Source organism: Dromaius novaehollandiae, chromosome 2 (genome assembly GCF_036370855.1).
Source record: "Dromaius novaehollandiae isolate bDroNov1 chromosome 2, bDroNov1.hap1, whole genome shotgun sequence".
In the NCBI taxonomy this organism is placed as follows: Eukaryota; Metazoa; Chordata; class Aves; order Casuariiformes; family Dromaiidae; genus Dromaius; species Dromaius novaehollandiae.
Window position 1 is genome coordinate 6,777,496 of NC_088099.1, and position 14,932 is coordinate 6,792,427.

At 34.6% G+C, this 14,932-nt stretch overlaps 1 protein-coding gene across 1 annotated transcript in view; it reads left to right on the plus strand.

Annotated features, from left to right (window-relative positions):
- The window catches only part of LOC112981581 (sodium channel protein type 5 subunit alpha-like), a 60,508-nt gene extending 46,736 nt beyond the window's left edge, over positions 1–13,772 (plus strand). Inside the window, exons 25-31 of the mRNA XM_064508063.1 lie at positions 437–644; positions 2,116–2,204; positions 5,138–5,392; positions 6,292–6,345; positions 7,332–7,478; positions 9,777–10,092; positions 11,547–13,772. Of these exons, the coding sequence (XP_064364133.1) occupies positions 437–644; positions 2,116–2,204; positions 5,138–5,392; positions 6,292–6,345; positions 7,332–7,478; positions 9,777–10,092; positions 11,547–12,688 (2,211 nt within the window). The 3' untranslated portion in view covers positions 12,689–13,772. The remainder of the gene's footprint in view (positions 1–436; positions 645–2,115; positions 2,205–5,137; positions 5,393–6,291; positions 6,346–7,331; positions 7,479–9,776; positions 10,093–11,546) is intronic.
- The last annotated feature ends 1,160 nt before the right edge of the window (positions 13,773–14,932 follow it).

Consider the following 14,932-nt stretch of genomic DNA (forward strand, 5'->3'; position numbering starts at 1 on the left):
TTGTTTTGTCAGTAGGAATATAAAAGAGAAACATAGCAGTGATTTTATGTGGGTTTTTATTAATTCAAGTCTCACTAGATCTAAACACCTGCTTATGCTCCTACTCCCTTTTGTCAGTGATCTATTAGATTGGGCTTAGCATGTCATAGATTCAGGAGAACAAATCAGGTCTGCTATAATGCCTAAATAAATGTCTTCCAAAGCACTGTGGACACACCATAGAAACCCAAAGTATATGCTTTTCGATCAGTCTGAAAATGAGACTAGTTATTTTACAGTTTAGTTTTCAGCTTCTAAATTTAAAAACTAAGTGGAAATTTCCTATAATTTGTTGTGAAATTGTTATAATAAACCAAACTGTACGTTCTTGTACCATTTGAAAGTTATTTACCCCAAAACTACTGAACAGCTTAATAACTGAATTCTGAAATTCCAGGCATTTGAAGATATTTACCTTGAGAAAAGAAAAACAATTAAAATGGTCCTAGAATATGCTGATAAAATATTTACTTACATCTTTTTTATGGAGATGCTTATGAAATGGGTGGCTTATGGCTTCCAAACTTATTTCACAAATGCTTGGTGTTGGCTTGACTTCATCATTGTATGTGTAAGTATTATATTGAACTTGCCTTATGTCCTGAATTTTGAGATTTGGTATGTAAAGAACTCCATGTATAATCAGATCATGAATAAACGCAAATGTAAAAGACAGTTTCCAAAAGCTGAAAATAATTGCAATCAAAAGAGACTGAAGGAAAAATGTAAATGGCAATTATAGGTAATAATTAGAAGTTGCTTAAGAAAATTTTACTAAATATCACTATCACTGAGGACTGTACTGATTATAAAAACCTTTTCCAGTATAGAGAGAGTGCAATTAGCAATCAAAAATGAAACTAAGATACATCAATTAACGTAGAAAAATGTGAATTTGCTGACAGCTTCAGCCATTATAAAAACCTAGAGTTGTTTACCTGAAGAAGAAGAAATTTAGATGGTAAAGGGAATATGAAAGTATTGTTGGAAAAAGTGTTTGCTAGAGAGTTAAAGAGGTAAGAACGTATATTTTGCTCTGCAACAGAAGCAGTTCTAACATAAAGAGAAATGGTGAAATCATCAATAATGAGATAGAAGTAATACAGTGTTATATATTTACTTATTTATTTATTCTGGATTCAGAAAAAGTTAAATAATGTAATCTTGTTGGATAATAATGAAATGCTTTTTATTTCTCAACAATGCTCTTGGAAGATGCTGAGTAGAATCTACTGAAGCTAAATATCTTAAAGTAAGAATATCCAAATAGCGGGCTTCCAGGAACAAGCAGGTAGCTCTTACATAAGCTGTCTGGATTGCTGGCATTGAAAGTTTTGAAGTACTCAGTGCTTCAACAAAAAAATCTAATACTGAGACAATTTAATAAGAATAAATAGCATGACTCTAGCAATTACAGTTCTGTAAGTTTAATAGTCCTGATCAAAACAGGGGAAGAACATGAAAATACCCAGTGGCTAGATAATGAGAGAACAAATTCAAATAGGAGAGAGGATGGAAATTATGAATGGTGAAAAAGCTAATGATTTGAACCATTTACTAAAGTTTTTTGTTCCTGTCATGTGAAGATTTGAAATCATGATTAAATTTTTTTTAAAATAGCGTATATTTCCACCTTGCCATCTTAAGTTATAGTCATGATGAGGAATTACTGGAAACACTGCTAAGACCAGTTATATACAGAAAATGAGACTAGTTTATGAGAATAACCCTTTCTGTCCTTGTAGTCTCTGAAATTATCATAGTTACTAATTTGGTTGTTATACTAACACTTTAAGATATTATATAAATTGATTGTGGAAAAAAAGAAATGCGTTGATTGGAATGAAAGAATGCCATCATTCAAAAAATATCAGAACAGAATAAAGTAAAATTATATCACAATAAATTTGAATTAGTGGTCAAAAATAATGTAAGATTCAGCATGTGATTGTCTACTGACACAAACAAAACAAACTTTTATATGCCATTTAATAATCTTAATTTCAATTCAACCAACACAGCTTTCATTTGTTTCCTGGGGGCTACAATCTGTTTCCAAAGACAAAGACATGTCACTTTGTTCCCGTGGCAGTGCCTTGAAATCTCTTCGAACGCTCAGAGCCTTGAGGCCTCTACGAGCTTTATCTAGATTTGAAGGGATAAGGGTAAGAATATTTCTGTGTGTGTGCGTGTGTGCATGCGCGCATGTGTGTGTATTTCATAATAGCTGCATTTGAAGTTGTTATTAGGAAAAATACAATTTGATTGTCTAGTTTTGGATATAACATTGAAATAGCATTGAAATGATTCAGATTTCCTACTTACATTGTATGGTTGTTAGTTTTGCAACCCTTTCACAGATTTACAAATACAAGTAAAATAAGGAAATTATAATTTAATTTCAACACTGGAACATTATTCCATATTTCCACAGTTTCAGTGTGGAGAATGTGGAATGTGTAGAACAAATTAAAACTTTTTTTTCCTTTTTAGAATTGTACTTTTCTGAAACCTAGTTTTTGTTTTAACTTAGGCATGGAAAATTCTTCTGAACAAAATGAATATGCTTGAAAAAAATAGGATCTATTTTTAATGACTTAGAATACAAGCTGCATGTATATTTATTAAGTAAAACAAACTCACGTAAAAGAGTTTTAATATGAGGAGGAAGCCCATACTGTGAAAGTTATACAGGATATCAATATTCATGGCATGAGAAGTGTAGTGACTACAGTCTTTTTTGAATTTTTTATCTTTGCCTGAGGCAGAAAGTTGGGACCTGGAAAAATTGATTCAGTATTTCTTTGCTTCAACTGAGCCTATTCAATTTTTTTTTTTATAACTCCTTTTCATAACTCCCCTTCTTTAGACTGTTGTGATTGTAGCTACTCATCTCAACAGTTTTCTCTAGTCAGACTCCCTGCTCACATGCCAGATTTCAGGTTCTCCAGGGTGGATTTAAAAGATATCAGACTCCAAATCTTACCAATCCTTTGCATACTTACATAGGGTGGGATTTTCTTAGTAGTAGTGAGGATTCATTTAACCTACATTTAAAAACTGCAGGCATCTAGCTCCAAACAGGTTATCATGAATCTTTAAAGTCAAGGTGGAGAAACAGGAAGTGCTATAATGCAGTTCACCTGACCTGTTTTAGATCATAGAGTATGCTGAGATGCTAAGCTCAGGCCCCAGGAAGGATACAGAGGCCATGGCTTCCTGGAGGACATGAAGGACAAGAAGCTGATTAGGAACAACCAGCATGGATTTTCGAAGGGCAGTTCTTGCCTCACAAACCTGATTGTCTGCTATGATGAGATGACTGGCTCTGTGCATGAGGGAAGAGCCACTCATGTTCTCGTATTGGTTGGATATGGTTTGAATAGGTGGATTACGAGGTAGAAAATGGGCTGAACTGCCAGATTCAAAGTACAGAGATCAACAGTTTGAAGTCCAACTAGCTGCTGCTTGCTATTGGCATCCCACAGGGGTGAGTACTGGGGCCAATACAGTTTAACAGCCTTGTTAACAACCAGAACAGCGGGATAGATTTCACCCTCAGCAAGTTCATAGATGATGTGAAATTGGGGGGCAGCAGTCAATACCCTGCAAGCCTGCTTGCAGGGAGAGCTCAACAGACTGGAGATATGGGCTGCAGAAACCTCGTGAAGTTCAGCAAAAACAAACAGAAAGTCCTGCACCTGAGCCAGAACCACCACATGTGATGGGCTGAGGGCACACTGGATAACAAGCAGCTTTGCAGAAGAGGATCCGGGATGGACAGCAGGTTGAACATAAGTCAGTAGACCACCCTTGTGACAAAGGCAGCCTACCACATCCTGGGCTGTATGAGCACAAGTCTAAGCAGCACATCAAGGCAGTTGGCTCTTCTCTCTTTGGCACTTGTGAGACTGAATCTGGATTGCTGAGTCTAGTTTTGGGTCCCCCAGTATAAGATATTAACATACTGCAGAGAGACCAACAGAGTGGCACCAAGATGATTAGGGGGCTGGAGAGGAGAGACTGAGAGACTTGCACTTGTTCTGACTGGAGAAGAGAAGGTTAAGGGAAGATCTAATTGTTGTCTTTAACTACTTAGCAGGAGGCTACAGAGGAGATAAAACTAGGCTTTTCTCATAGGCCCACAGTGATAATGTCAGTGGCAACAGAATGAGTTGACAGTAAGGGATATTCTGATTAGATATTGGGGTGTGTGGGGAAATCACAGTGAGCATGGATAAAATTGGAGTGGGTTGCCCAGAGAGGTTGTTGAATATACATCCTTGAAGAAATTCAAAATTCTATTGGACAAGGCCCTAAGCAACTTTTCAAGTTTGGCCCTGCTTTGAGCAGGGAGTTAACTCCATAGTTCAGATGAACTCCAGAGGTGCCTTCCAGCATGCATTATTCTGTGTTTCTGGTATATGTATATTATCCAAGCCCAGGATAAAAAGCTCAGAATCTTTTCAGAATAACAGCAATGAAACATCTCCAAGAGAGACATTCACCATGTTCCACCATATTACCAGAGAGTGGTGAAAAGAACCTCAAAAAAAAAAAAAAAAAAAAAAAAAAAAAAAGTGTGCTGACCAAAATTACTGAGTCTTCCTTGGAAACCAAACTTCCCTACTTCATCTACTGTGTGCGATCAACAAGAGTTATCAGGTTAGGTTCACTTTGTTATCAAGGGCAAGTTGTTGCTGATTCTTACAAAACTCCTCCAAGGTAAAATGTTGTGGCATTGTAGTAAATGCAGGTCATGTTACCCATTCTTCTATACTTGCTTTTTAGAGTCCATAGCTACTACAGACTCATTTCTTACATATATTTCTTCTATCCAAGGAAGATTCTAGTTGCCACCTGCTTTACTTCCTTCCACAAAATGGCAAGATAGATTCCATAGAATTACATATTAAGACAAGCTTGAGGTTAAGCTGAAGACTGGCTTTAAATTGGCTGTCTACTAGTTTCTATGTGTGAGAATCTGCTATAGATGCAGAAGAAGAAAAGTAAAGTTCTTATAAGTGATTTTCTAGGAAGGTGTTCTATTGAATGTTTATAATTCATGCAGTCTTTTCATTCATTTCATTTATTTAAGGTTGTTGTGAATGCACTCTTGGGAGCTATCCCGTCAATCTTGAACGTTTTGCTTGTCTGTATTGTCTTCTGGCTCCTATTTAACATCATAGGAGTACAACTACTTGGAAAGAAATTTTGGAAATGCACACTCAAAGCTGGAAATATCAGTCTAATTAATAACAAAAATGATTGTCAAACCTATAATGGAAGCTGGGACAATGCTCTTGTAAACTTTGACCATGTTGGCATGGGATACTTGGCTCTTCTTGAAGTGGTAAGTTGAAAAAAAAATGTGCTTAGTTTTGTTTCCTTCAAGAAAATGTGTTGAGCAGTCCTGCCATAGGACACCACTGTTACTTGTATTTATCTTACTAAAAATGTTTTTTTTTAATTTAGCTTACATAAATATTCTTATATATGAACTGCTCAGTTCCTCCTAAATAACACTTTAGCACATGCAACTTTTTGTTAAAATAAAGCACTTTGTTTCATGCCTTTTCAGATTTCTTTTAATTTTGGTAAGCATGATAAGCCTGAAATAATCTGCAAGATACCGAATTTAAAGTTCTCATTTTCTTTAGAGTAAAAATCAGTCCCAAACTGGATGAGAGAGAAAATACATAATTCAGTTTGTTTATAACTCTGTGTTTTCTTATTATGTAAGTCATGAAACATTTGAATGCGAAGGTATTGATCTTTCCAATACCAAAGGGAGGATGCCTGCTATTCCAGTGTCTTATCTAGATATAATTCTTTGTTCTAAATCCTTCAGAATATTCTAAAATTCTGCATAGTTGCTAAAAACTGCAGGAGAGAATCATTTGCTGTTTGCCTTAGAATTTGTTTTCTTTCTTTTAGAATACATTTGCTAATTAAACTGAAACTTTTACTGCTTTTTTCCAAAAGTAATTTGTAAAGCACTCAGTTTAAAAAGAGTTAACGTTAAAAGACATTTCATAGGATTCATACTTAAATTTTATTATTATATTTTTTGCAGGAAATAATATTAATTTTGACTGTTAATTAACCTCCAGTGAGCCATACTTCCAAACAGATCTTCAGAAGTGATGCACATTTTTTATTAGCACATTGCTCACTCTACCTGATCTTAATTTTAAACTTTTAAATTTTTATTTTAATAGGAAAAAGCTTAATAATGCAATTTTTTTTCAGGCAACCTTTAAAGGTTGGATGGACATTATGTATGCAGCAGTGGATTCGCGTAAGGTACCTCACTAAAATGAAATTATCTTCTTTTCCCTCTTCTTCTTTCCTTTTTTTATCCATACAATTCATTTTTTCAGTTTCTTCTGCAATATCAAGTGAGAACTACAAGCAAACAAGTGAGTGAACCAGTAGTCCTTGGAACAGCAAATACCTGGAAGTTAGGCTAAGGAAAACATAATTAAAATAGAGTACTCTGTACAAAAACCTACTGTATCAAGATTATTAAGAGGAAGATTCTGCATTTCTTTTACAAGTCTGTGTTGGAAATAGAATTCAGAGAAAGGTCCCAGAGGGACTGTGCCTCTGAAGCAAATTTCCTTCTTTTTTAAATGCGTACAGTGACAATAAAACCGCATGCATGTTTAGCAGTTATTTTTGCAGGTTTTCATCCCTGTATTTGTTATACTTACTTTTACTTCCCCATTTCCATGTGCTGTTTCTCTTTCTCTTCCTAAGTGAAATTCTGTATGTTTTAATTATTGTATGCTTGACTGAATCACAGTTTTCTCATTCATTTGCCTTCTCCATGTTCATTCAAGCACTATATGCTTGAATATAGTAGCTAATAATTAAAAATGAGATTGTTCCTTGTACAGTTGATCATAGTGAATTTAAAATTGCATCTTGTCTGGATTATTGTTCGTGTTTATGGTAGTTCACCAAAATAGTCTAAGTCGATTTTCTAATCTAGACATCCACAGCATCACTTCTGATTATGACAGATTTATATAAGACTTAAGCTTAAGAATTTGCTAGACCTACATTTAGCTATATGTCTTCATTTATAACTGTCTTTACAAATAATAACAAGTCAGTAGAAGGCAGTTGTTCTACTTGTACATGTAAATAATGGTTTAAACATTTAAAAATAATCTGGCCCTCCTGATGATAAAAAAGATCTGCTTTTATAAATTGGAAATGCCAAAGTTGGTTTTAGCCTATTCTTACCAACATTGTTTTCTTGTTTTGTTTTTTGTTTTTAACAGAAAGATGAACAGCCAATGTTTGAATGCTTCTTAATCATGTATATTTATTTTGTGATTTTCATTATCTTTGGATCTTTCTTCATGTTGAACCTTTTCATTGGAGTGGTTATCAGCAATTTTAACCAACAAAGGAAAAAGATAAGTGCTGCATGAACTAATTCAGGGTATCTTGTAATCCCATTTTTTTAAAGTGAATGCTAGTTTGACATCTAGATATATAACATCTTTGGATAACACTATCACTGGAAGAATTTAAAATAATATTTAGGTTAAAAGTTTATCTAAAAGTTTTAAAGAGATAAAAATAGAAATCTCCTAGCCAGCACATTGTTAGCCAGCGTTCACTGTTTTTCTTCTGAGCTTTTAGTAATCCACCTGCAAATCCTATTTTCATGACAAGCCCTTAATTCTTCCCGAGTGGGAGGAAGGGGAGAAGGGTGAGGGTAGTTTTAGGGAAGAGAAGCCAAAAAAACTTATTATATAGATTTTGCTACAGGAGAGTGAAATTCTTTTCTTCTTTTCTGAAGATCCACTTTGGAGAACAGAACCTTTTTAGCTGAGAAAAAACACCTAAAAAGTGTGTTAAGAACAATCAGAAACCATGACTAGCCACTGCTTTCCTGGCAAAGGAACCTGAAAAGATCCTGCTAATAGGAACATCTTGTAAAGCTAGCAAAACTTTAAAAATCCAGTCTCCAATAAAGCACTCTACAGATTAACTTGCTGGACTTTGTATAAATTTCTGCTATGAGATCCAAGCCGTGGCCTGAAGATGAGGCCATCTAAAAAAATAAAAGGCTTAAAGCACCTGAAGCACTGACTGCTTCCACTTTCCTCATAATAGTTAGGTTCTCAATTCTTTATATTCAATAAGAAATTGAAGACAAAATCTTGGAATGGAAGACACACTCAGAGAAAAGCAAAGGTCTGCCTTCCCTAGTATACTTCAGCGTCTTCATTCCAGAAGATGATGCAAAACATCAAAAGACTTTATTTATTATCAAGCTTATTTTGATTTTTGATCGAGTTCTCTCCCTGATTCATTTAGGGACTTAAAATGGGGAATTGAGTCAATCAATCCACTTGAAAATCTTAAATAAGCAACTTGCCCCTTTAAAAAAATACGCACAGAAACCTAACAACAGGAGGTTTCCAATTTCAAGGTGCACATCTGGAAGACAGAATCTCCATAGGAACAATTTAGTTATTTTCACAGGTTGAATTATACACCAAGTGTTAAAGAGCTACTGACTGTTGTAGAAATAGATAGCAATAAGGCACACAAGAAATTTTTCTGCTCTCTGCATTTGAACAGAAAAAGGATATGTAGGGGCTGAGGAACAAGAGTCCAACTTCAATTTAATAATTTCTTTTTATAAAAAAGTTCCAACAAGCAGGAGCAATGTTGGTAAGTAGCTGATTAGTCCGAACATGTACGAGAAGTTGATGTGGATGTAACACTTTTTTTTTTTTTCCCTTTTCTCGATATTTGCTATAAGTGTACTTTTATTTTCATTTCTTTCCTGCTGCTTGAGGATTTTCACTGTGGTTCATTACAGGGAGGTTAAATTGAATTTTCAGAGGTCTCGCTAGAGTCATTCAAAGTGCAGGTACCCTACTGAACATGTTTGTGTTACAAAATGCTGATCATTTAATGCTTTTACGGTGAGTGAAAGAGGCAGCTCATGAATACTTGGTTCAAAGTGATTGCTGGGTAATATGGATGGAACAGATGGTAGCAGAACAAGGACTAGAAATTCACTGTAAAGGAACCCCATAGGTCCTGGTCCCAAAGTGCTTATTCATAGTTCTCTATTTACTTGTTAACCCAAGCATATACTCCACCTTTCCCTCAAATATAAATTAAAAGTACTTTACTTGTTGCTGAGTCCATAATGTCATTTAAAAAATATGAAATGGATTTATGAAAACTTTAGCAAGGCTCTCACAGTTGAGGAGACTGACTAAGGAACATTCACAGGACTAGACATACATGATCAAAACCTGATCAGCTCTTTGGAATACATCTTTTCAAAGAACAAGGGAAAAAGGAAAAATATTGAGTAAACATTTTGTCTCTGTACTACCTTATGTCATACTTATGACAGCTGTAAGTTACTTTTTTAAACAAACATGCTGGTGTTTCTTTAGCTGACTGCTTAAATTTAAATTGAACAACAGTATTGCTTATACTAAAATGTTTCCTTCAATAAGTGTTTATATAAAAAGAGCAATCGCAATATACTCTAAATGTTTTCCTGCTGTATAATTTTGTCCAAAGAAATGTGGTTGCATGATACCTTTAAATACTCAGCAGAGTTTCGAGAGTTTCCTTTGAATGTCTAAAAGAATCACCTAAAAATGCTTTGGGTTGCTTATTGTTAATTTTCTATTCTCTTCAATTTCCCTTCTAGGCACAAATTGCTGATTAATATTTGAATCTAGACTTCTAATCTTAGAAGTAGCATTAATCAGTTCTTATCTCTCTTTCAACAGAATGTGTTCCAAGGATTTCTTTTTGATATTGTATCACACAAAGCATTTGACATTACTGTTGTGATTCTCATCTGTCTAAATATGGTTGTTTTGATGGTAGAAAATGAGAATGTAAACATCAGGAAAGTTCTTGCTAATATCAACCGCTTTTTTGTGGCCGTATTTACTGGGGAATGTATCATAAAAATACTGGCCCTGAGATATTACTTCTTCACCAGTGGCTGGAACATATTTGACCTAGCTGTCGTGATCCTTTCACTAATTAGTAAGTATAAACTGTTATTAGAGTCTTACCAATACTAAGCCAAACGTCAATATGAAATAACCATTTATGTATATTGGATAGTCAAATTCTAGATCCATTGTACTTTTCCAAAGCATATTGTAAGTGGTTTCTTCCTTATATATTGTGTTCCCATGTATTTTTGCAGAGTACCAAAACATAAATGGGTAGTTTTCGATTTTTTTCTTGGAAAAGTGTGACTTTTTATTAAGTAAATAACAGAGTAGCAGTTTAATTTAATGCAGTTACATCATCTCTTCTAAGTCATTGTACTGTAGTCTTCATGTTTTTATACCTTCAATTTGCATATAATCAGAATAATTATGGTTTTTCACAGTACAAGTAAATTCAGGTTAAAATATATTTGTTTGAAAAATGGGAAACATTTATTCCATTTCTAAGGGCTTTTTTTTTAATAAGTCAGATTCTCAGGACTGAGCTGGAAAATTCAGGAAAATTTAGTTGCCTACCATCTTTCTAAATCTGGGCCACTATTTGTGAATTTTGGCAGTGTTATTAAAACAGGCTCATTTTTGTTTTTCAAATTAGACTAGGTGTTTATCTATCAGTTTCTCCAAAAAGGGTCATATATAGTTTTTGTTTCTCGTACAGTTTCTTTGGTTCGTGCTTCCTATTCAGGCTTAGGTTGTATCATAGAAGAAAGAAGACTGAGAAGAAAAACTAATCTGAGTTCTCTGCTTCCTCCTTAAGCACTGTACCCCTGTGCTGTCCCATGAAACTCAGAAGAATGATGACTTCTTCTTAAGTCTTCTGTTTGTAGTCATTTACATTACTACCGTATTGCTGAATGTACAATTTATTCTGATAACAGGAGCTTGGAATAAGCTGTGGTGGAGGACTAACAGCAAAAGACACTTTTCCTTTAGTTTCTTCCTGCTGTTTTCTGATCTCATTCAAATATCAAGCATTAATGAAAGTCACACATTTATGATGTGGCTTGGTCCTGCAGAAAGCAGCTAGAAAACAATATTAAAATTGATGTGCAAGCCACATATCTTCCAGTACAGGAGTTGAATGGATTATAAAGGAGTTTTTAAAATACTTGAGCAATAAGTAGTTTTGTCCCCCAAATTACAGAAATTTGAGAGGATGGCAGAGCGTGTTCTTCCTTCTTGACAGGGGATTTTACAAAAGGATACTACTTTGTAAGAGTTTTGTGTCAGGAAAAGCTCCAGAGTAGTTCTGTATGTAATCTTGATACTTTTTTAACATTTAAAGGTGTTCTATTCTGTTTTTCTTTTCCTAAGCTCTTGCATAATCAGTTACAGTATTGATAATGTTTTTTGCTGACAGCAGTATAATGTGATTGGTATTACTTTTAACATCTGAAGCATAGTATATAACAAAATATGCATAAATATGGAACTTTCACTGATACGGTTGCACAAAATTTTGTTTTCTGTTTTGTTTCAAAGGTATTGGACTCTCTGAAGTCTTAAACTATTTATTTTCTCCTACACTTCTGAGAATTTTTCGTTTGGTGCGAATTGGCCGAATCCTGAGATTAATTCGAAAAGCTAGAGGAATTAGAACTCTCCTTTTTGCATTACTGATGTCCCTTCCTGCTCTGTTCAACATTGGTCTTCTGCTTTTTCTGGTTATGTTCATTTATGCTGTTGTGGGCATGACAAACTTTGCCTGTGTTGGCTGGAAAGGTGGGATTGATAACCTTTTCAACTTTCAAACTTTTGTTAGTAGCATGCTCTGTCTCTTCCAAATTACAACATCAGCTGGCTGGGATGGTCTTTTGAGCCCTATGTTAAACGGTCCTGATTCATGTGCTCCCAACTTAAATTTGACAAATAGAAAAGATATTAGTTGTATAAATCAGCCAGTTGCCATTGTATTTTTTGTAAGCTATATCATTATTTCATTTCTCATTGTTGTAAATATGTACATAGCTGTCATTTTAGAGAATTTCAGTGTTGCCACTGAAGAAAGCACAGGTCCTCTCTGTGAGGATGACTTCGATATGTTTTATGAAATCTGGGGAAATTTTGATCCTCAGGCAACACAGTTTATTGAATATTCTGCTCTTTCAGACTTTGCGGATGCTCTGGCAGAACCCTTACGCATTCCAAAGCCAAATACGATTCAGCTCATATCAATGGACCTCCCTATAGTTAGTGGAGATAAGATCCACTGCTTGGATATCTTGCTTGCTTTCACTAAAAGGGTGTTAGGAGAATCTGAGAATTTGGATGGTCTTGAATTACACATGGAGGAAAAATTTATGGCTGCCAATCCATCTAAAGTTTCCTACAAGCCAATCACTACTACCCTTAGAAGAAAACAAGAGGAGGTATCGGCCCTTATTATTCAGAGGGCCTTCAGGAGATATTTGATGCAGCGTTCTTTGAAACATGCATCTTTCTTATACCGCCTTAAACATTATAACAGTGCTGTCTTTGGGGAAGCAATACATGAGAAGGAAGCATTAATGCTTAAGGAAAATTATGGTAGGAAGCTAGATAAATCACAGACTACATCTTCCATATCTCTCCCTTTATTTTATGATGGTATTGCTGAAGGAGGTAGTGATAAGGTGGAGACATAAGATTGCCCCTGCCTGCAGCATTTTTGATTAAACTAATATCAGTTATTTTCAGTTTGAGAAAATCTTTTGATCCCAGAACATAATATTCTAAATTTACAATAATTATGGTAGCCTTTAAGTATTGTGATTGCTCAGTTTTGCAAATGATCCTCAAAACAAGTAAGATTTGAACAACTATGTCATAAACATTAGAGGAAAATCAAACCATGGAATTTTTTTCCTCAGCTACTGGAGCTGGTGAGTTAATTTTTACACTTGCTATTTTTTGTATTACTTAATATTTGTGTGTTTATAGAAAAATCTCTGCAAGATCAGTTATAACTGTAATATGATTAATAAGCGCACAACGCTGTAGAACAGTTTATATCTCTTTAGAGATAAAGCCTGGCTTGTACAAATTAATTGAAAGTTTTAATGTAGCATACTTATTTATAGCAGTATATTGCCTTATGTTTGATTTGAAAAATAATTGGTTATTGTAGCAAAATGAAATCATTACTGCAATTGCTGTAAAGGAAATTACTCAAGACAACAGTTAAATGTAATTAGACCCTAATTTTTAGGTTGTCTTCCTCCTAGATCCTTTGGCAGGATTTGCTCATGCTTAGGAATTTTTGAGCTTTTACTTATGCACCTAAATGGATTTAGCAAATCATCCTTAGATATCTATGCTTGAAATTTGTGTGTAACTTGTTCTCTGTATCATTCAGTGTATGAAAGCCATGATGATAATAGTTACTAAAATCAAAGGAAATTGTGCAGGAGATGTTGTTTCCAGAAAATCTTGGAAATCAATGTACATAAAATTTCATCATTTAACTTCATCCAAATGTCATAGAAGTTATTACTTGGTAATGTGAAAAAGACTTCATGGTATATCTTAAGAGAAAACATTTATTAAAGTTAGAGGAAGTATTTCTTTTTCTCTAGAGGGGCTCTGAAAAAACATTTAGATATGAACAGTGTGTATTAATGCTTCTTTTACTGTTTTTTTACTGTACAATTTTAATCAGGTGAAGTGATATGGTGGCATCCAAACTATTAGTGAAATAAGACTGCTTTAGATTCTGTAATAAAGAAATCAGGTACTTATATGTATTTGTCTGTTTTGTGAGAGGCATCTTAGTTTTATCGTTCACTTTCTTTTAAGATATAATCTATTATTAGAGAGGTAGAACCACATTGACATAATTTTTCAAAAATAATAGGACAAGAAAACTGAAAATGCCTTCTTCATTAAAGGAAGTCAGGAAAGAATTAGAACCTTCAGGCCAAAAATAACAGGAACAGTGAGATAATTACTCATTTTTAGTGTCTTTTCACTTATTAAATAATATTAAAATATGACATCTACAGATATAGTGAAGTGTAAGTTATTTGTAGGAGAGATAAAGGCATGTCAAAGCTGACTCAGATCCATCAGGGTTAATGAGTATAGATACAGGACTGTATGAACTGGCTTTATTACTTCCAGAAACAGTTTGTGTTCAGAAAAAGAATAAGGCCTTCAGATCTTTTAAGATAACTCAGAAAGTTGTGCTCAGAATGAGCAGCACTGGTCAGTGCAATGCAGAGAGGCTTGGCTGGTCTGCTTAGGAGTGGCTCGTGTCCAGCACTGTTTGCTTTTGTGCAAGTGATGTATAGTGATGCTTGTGAGGTGAAGCTATTTATTCTATTTGGTGTTAGCTGGAATGAGCAGTCAGCTTTTGTTCAACAACCAGGTACCATTAGATGGCAGTATTTACTATGTTTTACAATATGGCCAATCTTAACTGAAACAGATGTCAAACTTGTACACTTCCTATTAAATTAATTGTAAATAACATAGGAAGTAATGGCATAGCCCACTTTTTTCTGTCATGGGCTCTAAATTAGCCATGGTTCTCTATAGGTGCTTCTTACCTCAGTGTGTTCTGTTTTTCACATATGACAGTTTGACAGATCTTAATGCTTCCTTTTGAAGTACTGTCTCATATTAACATCTGTCTTCCTACTCAAGCAGATCTTCCAGGAGGTAGTTTCAAGCATCTGAATAAAGGAGACCGTTTCTTCAGGTCGTTCATAGGTTTGGATTTTTTGAGGGGGAAGGGGGGGGTTAATAATATCTCACTAGTTACTGAATTCAAAAATTCACAGTTATTAGTATTTCTTAGTAGTATTATAAAAAATCATTGCCCACCTTGCATTTCCTTCACACTAAGAATGATACAGAAACCTAACAGGAAATTAATAACTGAAGAGTGG